This window comes from Miniopterus schreibersii, assembly GCF_964146895.1.
Source record: "Miniopterus schreibersii genome assembly, chromosome: 14".
Classification (NCBI taxonomy): domain Eukaryota; kingdom Metazoa; phylum Chordata; class Mammalia; order Chiroptera; family Miniopteridae; genus Miniopterus; species Miniopterus schreibersii.
Window position 1 is genome coordinate 22,284,835 of NC_138114.1, and position 13,281 is coordinate 22,298,115.

General features: G+C 35.2%; 1 protein-coding gene and 1 long non-coding RNA gene across 3 annotated transcripts in view; one reads left to right on the top strand and one right to left on the bottom strand.

The window, feature by feature from the left end:
* Positions 1-13,281, top strand: part of CTNNA3 (catenin alpha 3) — a 1,199,527-nt gene that overhangs the window by 1,158,320 nt on the left and 27,926 nt on the right. For both annotated transcript variants that reach the window (XM_081158218.1, XM_081158219.1), the window contains exon 17: positions 5,591-5,725. In XM_081158218.1, the coding sequence (XP_081014344.1) occupies positions 5,591-5,725 (135 nt within the window). The remainder of the gene's footprint in view (positions 1-5,590; positions 5,726-13,281) is intronic.
* LOC308567055 overlaps positions 1,978-13,281 on the bottom strand; it is a 117,244-nt gene continuing 105,940 nt past the window's right edge. The window contains exon 4 of the long non-coding RNA XR_014000259.1: positions 1,978-3,588. This is a non-coding gene — a long non-coding RNA (uncharacterized lncRNA). The remainder of the gene's footprint in view (positions 3,589-13,281) is intronic.

The window sequence follows — 13,281 nt, forward strand, 5'->3', positions numbered from 1 at the left end:
TAAACATTCTTGACTATATTTTTTCAGTATCTTGCCACTTTAAGCATTATAAACATTTTATTAATTTTTTAGTATTTAGTGTTTATACTTAAAAACAAACTCTATTCTAATATATGACTAAATGACTGAAACCAAAATATGCCATGGTTTTCTATATTATGTCCAATCCAAGTTGAAACTAAAAATGAATTGGAAGCAATTCTTAAACTTAAGATAATTTTAGTCTAACAGCATATAATTTCTGGTAAAACAACATCTATGCATTAAAAAATGGTAAATCATAGTTTCCTAAATATAACTCTCACAAGTCAGTGTGGCCAGTGTAGGTCATAAGAGTCTGTGTTGTCCTTTATCTCTAACATAATAAAAAAGTTCCCCTGTATTCTTTTAAAATCCTCACCTGAGGCTATGTTTTTATTGGCTTTAGAGAGAGAGGAAGGGAGAGAGAGAGAAACATTGATTGTGGGGATTGAACCTGCAGCATAGGTATGTGCCCTGATCAGGAATCGAACCTTCTGGTAAATGGGATGATGCTCCAGCAAACTGAGCCATTGATCCAGGGCGAGTCCACTGTATTTTTAACTATACCTTCCCTGGATGCCCTTCTCTTCTGTGTTTTAGAAACCTCAGTTTGCTAAAGAGCAGTAAAGATAGGGATAGCAAAGAAGAAAAACATTCAAAGTATGCTGAGATTTCTAGGTGTAGAATCATCTTATATTAATGACTAACCATTTAACAGATGGTAGAAACAGAAAAATGGTTTCATAGTAGTCAAGGTGGAATATGAGATGGTTGAGGGTTCTATGTGTTGATTGTGAAATGTTGGTAAGACAATGAAGTGGACAAATGCAGTAGGTATATGGATCTTCTGAAGAGAGAGCTGGATGACAGAGACTTAGTAATTTTTATTTTGTAAGTGATAGATGAAGCCAGGACAGTACATATTATCCAAGAAGAGGGTGAGAGTGAAAAGATACCCAAGAACAAAAACTGAGACCAACAAAAGGAGCAGCATTGAAAATTGTTTAGAAGGCATGTTCATGAACAAGGAGAGAGATGGGATTACAGGCTGAAGAAGGGTTATTGTTTTGAGGGATTTTATGTTGATAGATTCAAGGATAGCAAAAGACATTAAAAGTGCAGAAACAGATGGGATCATTAATGATTTGTGACCCTGAGGAAGGTGAAATCAGACAGAGTTTGGGCTGGCGTACAAGGTGGAGAAATGAGTCCTGGGTAGCGAAAGGTCATGGACACAGTGTTTCTGCTATCACAGGTTGCTTGAAATGTCTATTCTAACAATTCACAAGGACACCTAATAACTTTTCATTAACATACTTTGCCAGCTTAGCAGAAATTAAACTGTTGTCTGTAATTGCAAAAGTCATCTTAAATGTTTTTCAAGTAAAGTTTATATTCCAATATGGGCAAAAAATAGCTGAGCTTTGGAATAAAGATCTTTAAAGTATTAACTTTTCTAATTCACTCTTAAAATTCAAACTGAAAGGTAATAAATGTTTTTTACTTTTCTTCCCATTCCTAAATGATGTATTCTGTATTGGTACCAAGCATCTTTCTTGAAGAGTGAAAGCTGATTTAGCATGAGAAAACCACTTAGACTGGCATGCCATCTGCTTGCCTGTAGTGAATGTCCCGGTGGTTATAAAACATAAATTTAGAAGAAAAAATATCCATGCATTAAAAAGCTAACCAGATGTCCTGGTCAACATTTCTGATCTTAATAAACTGGGAAATAACAAAAATGTTATGATAGTCTACCACTTGATTTGTCTAAAAATCCCTAGCAGTGTTCCTTTAAAAGTTACTTTATGCAAATTTTATTTTTAAAAAATCAAGGGCACGAATGTTTTACAAATCTAAGGCCCAAATTTTTTGTATCACCTTCATGTAAAAATATAAAAGGTAGGAAATGATTATTTGACTCAAATAAAGGAGGTTTAGCAAGTAGTAAGGACTTTTTTAAAATACCTTTTTTATTTTTCATTTATAGTTGACATACAATATTATTAGTTTCAGGTATACAAGATAATAATTAGACATTGATATAACTTATGAAGTGATCACCCAGATAAGTCTAGTACCCACCTGACATCATACAGTTATAATATTATTGGCTATATTCCCTGTGCTGTTTACATCCCCGAGTTTGTTTTTATAACTGTCAGTTTGCACATCTAATTCTTCCTCCTTTTTCACCAATCCCCCCAACTCCCCTCCCACCTGACAACCATCAGCTCCCTGTATCTATGAGTTTGTTTTAACTTTGTTCTTCTATTTTGGTTATTTTTTGGATCCCGCATATAAGTGCAATCATATGGTAGTTGCGTTTGCCTGACTTATTTCACTTAGCATAATACCGTCTAGGTTAATCCATGTTGTTGCACACGGCAAGATTTTATGCTTTTTTATGGCTGGGTAATATCCCACAGTATATGTACTGTCTCTTTTTTTATCCATTGGAAGAACATTCTTAGAGTGGGAATGAGTCATTCTCCGGATGCTGCTTCTGGGCAGGCAAAACCGATCAGAAAAGCTTTCCAATGTCCACAGGAAAGAAGGCTTTAGTAAATTCTACATTATGGAATTGACCAGTTAGTATGCTTTTATTGCTTTGGTGATAAATCTGACTACCACTGTTAGGTGTAACCAAGATTCTCCTCAATTTTGGAAATAGAGGGTAAATCTGGCTCAAGCAGCTTTTAACTTCAAAAGCCCAACTTCAGCTTTTCTACCCATTTGAATCGCTCTTAACAGAATTCTAAACTCTTCTAGCAGGGCTCTGAAAAACTACATGTTTTTCTCTGCGATTGCAGCCTTGGTTATTGGTTTAGAATCTAATTATTAATTTAGAAGTTCAATTTTATCAGATATTTTATAGCGGTGTTGGTCTTTAAGGAAAAAATCCACACTAATCTTACAAGTTACAGATAAGTGTCAATTTAAGAAACCAATTTACAAATCAGAGTAGCAATTTACCGTTTACTGTATAAGATAAAACTGGCAAGACGACTGATCCTGTTCCTAGGTTGTAGAGGCAGGCTAAGTATAGGCAGATCACGTCAGTTTGAATACCAGCTCTGCCACTTATTGATTGGGCAATCAGTCATCCTCTCTGTGCCTCAGTTTCCTTCCTTGCTAATTGGGGATACTGATAGAACCTACCTCATGGAGTTGTGTGATTATTAAAATAGTGTAGGAAAAGCACTTGGAACAGTATATGACGGATAGAACACTAAGTGTCAGAGATTATCACTGAGTTCATCCATAAGAGCAAAGACTAGATAAGACTATTACTCAGTGAGAACAAAGAAGATGGTGTTTTCAATGAATGTCATGTAGAGGAGATCATGGTAAAGTGAATGAAACAGAAAACTAAATTCAAATCTTTAGACAAATTATATACTCTATCAACACTTAGTTTACAAATGTGCAAAATGACAATAATTAGATCTGAGTATGTATGTTATTCTTAAGATCCATCCATGTGGTGGCAAATGGCAGTATTTCCTCATGCTGAGTAGTAGTCCATAGTAGGCATGTACCACATCTTCTTGATCCAGTCATGCTCTGCAAAATAAGTCAGGCAGAAAAAAGTCAAGAACCATATGCTTTCACTTATATGTGGGATATAAAATTGAAAACAACAAATGAACAAACAAGGGAAACAAAGAGTATGGTGGTTGCCAGAGGGAAGGGGCTGGAAGGTAGCAAAGGGAGTCAAATATATGATGACAGGAGAGGATTTCACTTTGGGTGTTGGGCACACAATGCAACATACGATGATGTACCATAGAAGTGTACACTTGAAACTTATATAATCTTATTGACCAATGTCACCCCAATAAATTTCATTAAAAAGAAAAAAAATCAAATCTAGATCTAAGTAAAATGGGACTGTGGGTACTAACGTAAAATTACTCATGTAAAGAACATGGTGCAGTACCAGGCACATAGGAAGCACTTACCAAAGGTCAACTTCCTGTCGTGGTAAAACAGGATGACTCGCCGTTCATCGTTCTAGGTAATTCTAGACAACTAATGTTGGGCCTTGAGGAAGATCTAAGTATCTTCACTTCAAATTAGTGCTGGAGACATAGTTTTGCCATGAATTCTTCTTTCTTTGAAGCTATGAAACCCAGAGTATTCTGTGATGAAAGACACTCCAAATTCCCTTTAGTGATTTAAAATCAAGTAGTTTTGAAAGCAAATAGATGTGGATTCAAATACTGGTTCTAGCATAAGGTCTTCAATCATGAGAAAATTATTATGCTTTCTAAATTTCTGATTTCTCAGCTGTAAATTGGGAAAATCCCTTCCTCTTCTCTCCACCCTCCTCTCCCTTTGTGTATATATAGCTTTCTTTTCCGTCTCCTTTTTCTTAATTAATTATAATTTGACCCTTTCTGTGAGACTTGGGGGATTATTCTTTCTCATTTAGAATTCTGAAAACACCCTTAAGGTCAAGGTGTAGTATCTTGTCTGATTGTCTCTCTGGCTGGTAATCATGTATCTTTGTATCATTTCATAGGCCCATGTCTATCTAGCAGATTGATAGTATTTATGCAGAAGAGTTTATTTCTTTGCTACCTTTGTTGATTAACTTTTACTCAAAGTTCACATTTTCATCTTGTCCACACATTCTGGAGCTATGTAGAGTAGTCTTATAAGAAATTCTCAAGGATTTTCCAACAACACTCCAGCTTATTGACTACTAGGAAAAAGCAGAAATGCATGGAAGAATTTCCAGTCTTTTTCCTATCTTATATTTCATTTTGCATTTGAGTTCATTAAGATTAAAGCTTTCACAATAACATTTTTATAATGATAAATGTAATATATATTTTAATATATGTAAGATATGAAGAAAATACAATTGTTGATTGTATTATGTTTATTTACCATTTTCACATATTTATGTTTTAAACACAAAAGCAACCATATGTGTTTTAGACAATGTAATTAAACAGTATATTAAATTTTAAATACTATTTTCACCTTCCCAAAACATTTTTGTGCATTCTTTGAAAATATTGTTTCCTTGTTGACTATATAATATCACATTATATGAAGAGCATTCTCATTTAATCTTTCCACTATTGTAGGACATTTATTTCCAAATTTTGCTATTATAAGTCATGCTACAATGAATATCTTTGCATAAAACTATTCTCTATATTTCAGCATTCTTATGAAAGTGTACGTAAATTAGAATTCAGTTATTGGGAATTTAAAAAATCTGTTTTAATTTCATGAAAGAAAGAACACAAAGATTAAACACTGCCCACAAATATTTATCATGTTATGATGAAGCTCAAAGCTGTACCCCAGATAGTTCCTTATAGAACATAATATAATATAGGAGACTTTTGGTAAAGAAGTAATTAAGGTCAAAACATGGATAAACTCTTCTAATAGAGGAAGCATATCAGAATCTACATGGCCATGGTCCGAGAATTGGGGCTCAATGAAAACAACATTGCTTATAAGTTACTTGCGATGTCAATATTTACTCACTTTGATCTAACTATTAATGTTGCTACTTCCATTTTTATTTTTTATGCATATTTAGTGTCCAGATCCATCATGCAAACAGGACTTGTTGGCCTACCTAGAACAGATTAAATTCTACTCTCACCAACTGAAAATCTGCAGTCAAGTTAAAGCTGAGATCCAGAGCCTGGGCGGAGAGCTCATCATGTCAGCTGTGAGTACTGCCCAGCACTAATGTCACCACATGTAGGTGATGATTAAAACTGAGCAGCTAAATGTATATAAAAGATTATTAATTTATATTCATTTTTCCATCATTCATTTCTATAACAGAAATGCAGGTTTTGAAAAATTTGATTTTCATAGGTAATTTTAGAAGTGGAATATAATAGAACATTATAAATTTAGATGAACTTTCATAAATTCTTTGGTGACCCTGAGTTTCAATCTACTATAAAATGACCATGGTAGAAATAACGTCTAACTTTTCTACTCATCTTTAATAACAGTATATCATTTCTTTAGAGCGGGTATGGTAATAAAATATTTTATGTCTATATTGGATTCAGTTATCAGTGACTTTGAGAAGGACATGGACCAAGATTATAAATTTAAGTTAAAGTGAAACATCATGAATGTTATGGGAACTTATATTCATGGAGACAAATGTTTTAAAGTGATAACAGTATACTTATAAATTTGAAACATCTAGGACCTCAATAGCCTGACATTGGACTCTCCCATAGTGAACTAACATTCTTAAAAAGAATGTAGTTACAAAAATGCAAGCAAAGAATTACCATGAAGGGTAAGAGGGCAGGGAACTAAGCCTTACTGACTATTGTCTCATTTAATCTTCACAATAGCAAGCCACATAGATTGTTTATTGGATTGTTTTATTTACTTCAACACTTGAAAAAAATGAAATCCAGAATGGTTAAATAACTTCTCAAAGGTCATACTGGTAAATGTCAGGCTGGGGTTTACCTTGGAAGACCTAGGCCGCCTTTGTTCAGGTGGACACAAGAGAAAGCCCCATAAGTGTGTCTCGATTAATAAGTAAAATCAACTGTATATTTACAAAGGAAGGAGAGGAAAAGAATTCAAGGTAAGTGGGGCAACTGAAATAAAAAATACGGAAAGATAAGGAATTTTATGGAAATAGCAAACTGTCTGATGTGACTGGAAACAATTATACGTGGTACTGGTGGTGTGTGTGTTGGGAAGGTGGGGAATAGAAGAGAAACTGAAAACAAAATTGGGGCTTTTTCAAAAGAACCACTTACAACATTTTAATCTGACCCTGTAGGCAATTGAGAGTAACTGAAAAAAATTAAGTTTGAGATGGGCATAAACAGATCCATATTTTTGGAAGTTAGATTTTTTTAAAAAAAATTTTGATGAGAGAGAGAGGAACATAGACTGGTTGCCTCATGCACACACCCAGATCCAGGATCAAACCTGCAACCTGGGTATGTGCCCCAATCAGGAATCGAACCCACCACCCTGTAGTGCATGGGACTATGCTCCAACCAACTGGAGTCACACCAGTCAGGGCTGGAAGTTAACCGTTTTTGACAAGGTGGTGATAGTGTGAAAAGGGGAGAGAGGAGCTAGAAGATAGACTATTAAAAATAAATAGAACAGGCGTCTAAGAGAGTAACAGTGAGGACCTAGATTAAGGCAACATTAGTGAGAATGGAGAGCAGTGTATCGTGCAAGAAAAAACTTGAGGTAGAAGTTATTAGAGTCAATGATCTAGTAAATGTTAAGGTTGAAAAAGAAAGAATTGATTTACCCCAAGGTTTTGAGATTTGTAACTCACGCAACAGTGGCATCATTAACCAAAAGCGACATGTAGAAGGAAGCGCAGATTAGGAAAAGGCAATTCATTCAGTTTTGCTTGTTAAATTTAAGTGACTAAGGGGCATCCGAGGAGAAAGGTCTAGGAAAATGGGCATATGGCTATGAAACTCAGGAGAGAAGTATGAAGGAGAAATAAATGGGACCATCCAGTGACATTATGTTGAATGAGACAAAATATAACAGATCCAGAAAACTGTTCTACACATAAGGGATTCTAATGTGCCTGTATCAGCGACAGAGACCTGGTTGTGGCAGTTTAAACATATTGGGAGTTTATTATCTCCATAAAAGAGTCTGAGAATGGGCAACCCAGGACTGTTATGGCAGCCTCACAAAGTCATCGGGGAGTCGGGCACTTTGGTCTTTCTGCTTTATTATCCTTGGTTTCTGGCTTTCCTGCCTATCAAAGTCAGAATATGGCTTCTCTGGCTCTAGCTATGGCTTTTATATTCCCGACAGACAGGGAAACAGAAACACGCATCTCTTACATCTTTTTAAGTTTCTTCCGAATGCTTTCTTTTACATATTATTGTCTAGGACTTAATTACATGGCTACACTTAATGGCAAGGGATGATGCAAAATGTAAAATTTGTTTGCTTTTGTGTGTGTTAATCTGGGCACATTGTTTTCCCCCAATTAAATCAGTTTTGTTTCTGGGAAGAGAGAATGGATAGCAATTTCTACCGCATCTTTCTATGATTACTGAAATCACAGCAGTGCTCACATATGTTGTGATTACCTGCTTTTTATGCATCTTTCCCACTAGGCTATATAGTCCTTGAATATTTTTGAGTGATTGAAGGTACAGTAGTCAATGTCTATAAATAATGCAGAAATTTTAGGTTGACTGAGCCTTAAAGTGCATAGTGATCTTGATATCTTTTCCAAAGCAGTATCAGTAATATGGGGAAGGCAAAAATTAGACCATATTGGGCTGAATACTAATTAGGCAGTGACAGAGCAAAGATAGTAAAATAGAGTAAATTTCCCAACAGTTTGTAGTTAAAAGGAAGGGAAGAGAGGGAGGGAGATATTCAAGGGGCAGGTGGAATTACTGGAAGCTTCATTTTCTTCTTTTATTTTATTGCTTATCATTTTTATTTATGTGCTTTTTTAAGATGCCAGTAATTGAAAAATTCTTAGGGAAAGATCAGAAGAAGCCAGAAAAGAATGAATCTATGAAAAATTAGAAATGTAACTAATAGAATCAAGTCTTAAGAGAGAGGGAATGGAATTAGGAAAACAGAAAGACTAGGTACGGTAAATAAAAACAAAAAATTTAAAAAACCCCTCTTCTGAGCCATATAATGATAAGTGAAGATATAAACACATTTAGATACAGATAAATAGGAAATCAAAGAATTTTCTGCTGATGGATCCCATATTTTGGTAAAATAGGAGTTTTCTGTTAAGATTAAGATTTGAGTGCTGTACCCACAGTTTCATTTTAGCAAATGAACAAAGTAAAGATGTCCATATATTTAATCACTTTTCAGTATTGTTTAGAAGAGAAAATAATTCAAGTTAACACTGATGATTTGAGAGAGGGATCAGATATACTGTGTGCTAGACAGTGTTCTACCAGAACTGAGCTCCAAGACATTGCCTGGATTACCGAACTTGACTCAGCTTCCGGTTATCACCTCAGTCACACAAAAATGAAGCCAACGTCACCTTCCAATGGCTATCATTCCTCAAGGAAAGAGGGCATATATAAAAATAAAATAAAATAGAGGATAGCAAAACATGACGTAACTATATAATTAAGCATACGATTGCAGATCGGTTTTCAGCTACCTTGACTTATTAATATACCAATTTAGAAGGAGAGTAAAAATATAACTCTAAGAAGATTGAAATGTACCTGGGTCACCTAAGGGCACTCCCATAAATACTATATTAGTTGTTTCTCTAGTGCCCTTATGCACAGTGCCAAGTGGGGGAAGCAATTATACTTTGTGAAAGGTGTCTCATAAAAAATATATATTGTTATTCTAGCCTGTATATATAAAAAACATTTCAGGAGGAGAAAATCAAATAATTTAATGGTTTGAAACTCTTAAAAATTACCCTTTCCTCAGTATTCTGTTTTTAGGCCAACAATTTTTTATACTACTTAAAACTGATTAATTATGTAATCACCATGTTTTGTGTATTTCCTTTAATGTGTTTAATTGTGATCTCTTACCCTGAGGCAGGTGTGCCAAAACCACAATTTTTAAAATTGAATAAATAAATAAAACTAATCAGTCAGGGGAAAAGATCAGCAAGATTGAAAATTTGCCAAGCAACTGCAACTTAGCTTCAGCAGAAATCAGGGAGCAGTGTGCATTCAATTAGGAGTGAAAAGAAACAGCAACAAAACAGCTATTGACCAAAAGAGCCATTAGGGCCAAAAGAACTCAGGATATCAAGTACATACAGAATGACTTAGTAGGTTAATGTGCTTGCCACATTAAGACATTAAGGGAATTATTTAATGAGCTTTCTGAACTTAATGCCATCATTGGTAGTCATCAAGAAAATTAGGAAAACCAAAGAAGATCTGGAAAATTAGCTGAAGTATTTTAGATTTAAAAGAGGGCAGGGAGATATATGAAATGGCATGAGGAGAGGTGAAAGGAATGCAGGGAAGGGCCAGGAGAAAAAGTAGAGCAGAATACACTTTACTAATAAGCTTAACTCTAGGCTGTTTTGTTTGTGTGTTTGTTTAATGGTTGGTAGGAGGCAGATGAAAGTAATTGGACCTTAGTAATTCAAATAATATATTTTATAGGGTGGAAGGGGTCAATGGGGAGAAAAGGGAACATCTGTAATATTTTTAACAACAATAATATATTTTAAATTTTAAAAAAGTGGGAATGCTGTTTTCTTGTTTTATTGCATGGTAGTAAAGTAGACTAAGTTCTCTCGGTATCTAGGTAAACTGATGTTACAATGGATTAGATTTTCTTTTTTTTTTAATTTTCTTTTTCAATTACAGTTTACATTCAATATTATTTTGTACTAGCTTCAGGTGTACAGCATAGTGGTTAGACAACCATATCCTTTACAAAGTGTTTCCCCCAATATTTCCAGTATGCACCTGGCACCATGCATAGTTATTACGTTATTGACTCTGTTCCCTATGCTGTACTTTATATTCCTGTGATCATTTTGTAACTATATATTTGTACTTCTTAATTCCTTCACCTTTTCACCCCGTCCCCAAACCCCCTACCTTCTGGCAATCATCAGTCTGTTCTCTGTATCTTTGAGTCTATTTCAATTTTGTTTGTTCATTTATTTTGTTCTTTAGATTATATGTGTGTGTGTGAAACCATATGGTATTTGTCTTTCTCTGACGGACTTATTTTATTTTAGCATAATACCACCTGCATCCACCCGTTCTGTTACATATGGTAAGATTCCATTCTTTTTTATGGTTGAGTAAGATTCCAGTGTGTGTGTGTGTGTGTGTGTGTATACATATATATGACAGCTTTTTTATCCACTCACCTATTGATGGGCACTTGGGTTGCTTCCAGATCTTAGCTATTATAAATAACACTGCAATGAACATAGGGGTATATGTATTCTTTCGAATTAGTGTTTTGGGTTCCTTTGGCTATATACCCAGAAGTGGAATCACTGGGCCATAAGGTAGTTCCATTTTTAATTTTTGAGGACCCTTCATACTGGTTTTCTATAGTGACTACACCAATCTGGTTTAGATTTTCTTGAAACTTCTGATTGTGCTATGCATTTGAAGGAATCTTAGAAATAACCTATTCATTTAATATCTAACTCAATTTAACATTACAAACAATGAAATAGGTCAAGGACTTTCAGTGACTTGCCTTCATTCATGAAAAAGTTTAATGGCAGAGCCAGGATGAGAATCTAACTCTCATGGTCTTTGCTTTATTGCTACTGAAGGAAGCCCTATAGTCTCTCAGTGAGTTTAGTGGCAAAATGACAGGAGGTGGTGTTAGTATACACAGCCAGGACGGTACTACAGATATCAAGAGACAAGGAATGGTTTTAATATAAGATGTGGAGAAACACTGATTAGAACACAGTATTAATTGATAATAATGATGACTTAATGATCCTAGGTTCTTAAGAAAGTCTGACCAGAATATAACTCTTCACCTTCAACAGGAGAAGCTAATGTGAGGCAATAGGGAAACTGCTGGATTCCAAGTTAGGAGACGTTATAGTCTAGACATTACTCTCTTTGGGTTTGTTTCCTCCTCTGTCTATACAACTAAGGTTTGAAATTAAATTAGCTCTGTGGTTCCTTTCAACTTAGAATATCTGATCTTATTTTATTGTGAATATTTAAGTTCTTTTTTCATTTCCTCTTGTGTATATTCTTCAGTTGTTTTCTTTGTGAGTACCATGGGAATTGCGTTTAGCATATGAAAGTTACAACACTGTGTCTTGAATTCATCCCAGCTTAACTTGAACAACATACAAAAATTCTGCTTCTTTACCAGCACTATCACCATCTCTTTCAGTTGTTAAAGTCACAAAGTTATACCTTTATATATTTTGTGTCAAAAAACATAAGCTAATAAAAATTTTGATATATTAGTATCTTAAATTATGTAGAAAACAAAATGTGGAATTGAAAATCAAAATTATATTAATACTAATGTTTAGACTGTTTTTTAAAAATGTATTACCTTCTTAAATCCTTAGAAAACAAAAAAGTAGAATTATATAATATTACTACAATACTACTAGATTTTACAATTGCCCACATATTTACTTCATTGAGATCTTTATGTCTTTATAAGAGTCTTCTGAAAAGGAAGCAACCAAGCAGTGACCGGGGTACAGAGTCCTGATATTTGGAGGACATGGTCCTCGTTGCTCACCTGGCTCCCTGCCCTTACAGCTTACGTGCAAGCTGCTTCAGGGACACGTGCGCAGCTGTCTGCCTAGGGTCTGGGGTGAGGATGATGGATAGCTGCCACGTGCTAAGATCTGAAGTTGACATAAGTTAACCATGATGCACCTTCCAGCCCTCCCAGAGAAGCAGCAAGTCTTCAATAGACTCCAGAGTTACTAAGTAGTGACATCAGATGGATTCCACCAGTACAGCTGTGGCCTGGGAGGCTTCAGATTTCTGGTGCATCCTGTTCAGCCACCTTTCTGGAATTCTTGACCTCACTCCCTTTGGATGTCTCTTTCCTTTCACATTTCCTTTCCAAAGTTTTCTTCTCTGCCCTAAGTGATATACTATAATATGAAGCAGCAAACAGTTTTGTTTTGTTTTAAAAAGATGCTTCTAGAATTTTGCTGAAGCAACATACAATAGCGAGAATGAGGTCAGAGGCTTCAGGGACTGGCTGTTAATGTTAGGTCTAGAGGAAAGTGAGGCATGCGTATCAGAGTGGTACAGTGTACTGTTCATGACTATAGGACTGACTTGACATGGCATTTACGGAGACTGTTGGGCATCTCTCCCAGAGCAGCAGTGATCAGTTTTGTGAAATTAGATCCTCTGGGCAATTAAGAGATGGGGAGGTTAAAACTTCTGGATGAGACCCACACACAGAGGTTGATAAGAAAATAGAGGGGAGAGAAAAAAATATGAATGTGATGTGAGAGTCTCTATTATTAAATTTACCCTTAAAATAACTGTCATATTCTTATTTGCATGTCAAATAGTTCTGTATTAAAAAAGGAAAATATTGGAAGAATATAAGACTAATGGAAAATACTGTTCCTGTTTGAGGAAAAAAGGTAGCTTAGTTTTTACCAATCTTTAGACAAGAAGAATGAGAGTTAATTATTTCTATTGTGTGCTAGACAGTTTGAACCACAAAGTTTCAAGGAGGTGGCCGGAGAGGCCGTGAAAGTGAGCAAGACGGATGTGAGAGCTGGAAGACGTGCCAGAGTCCCCATTAGGC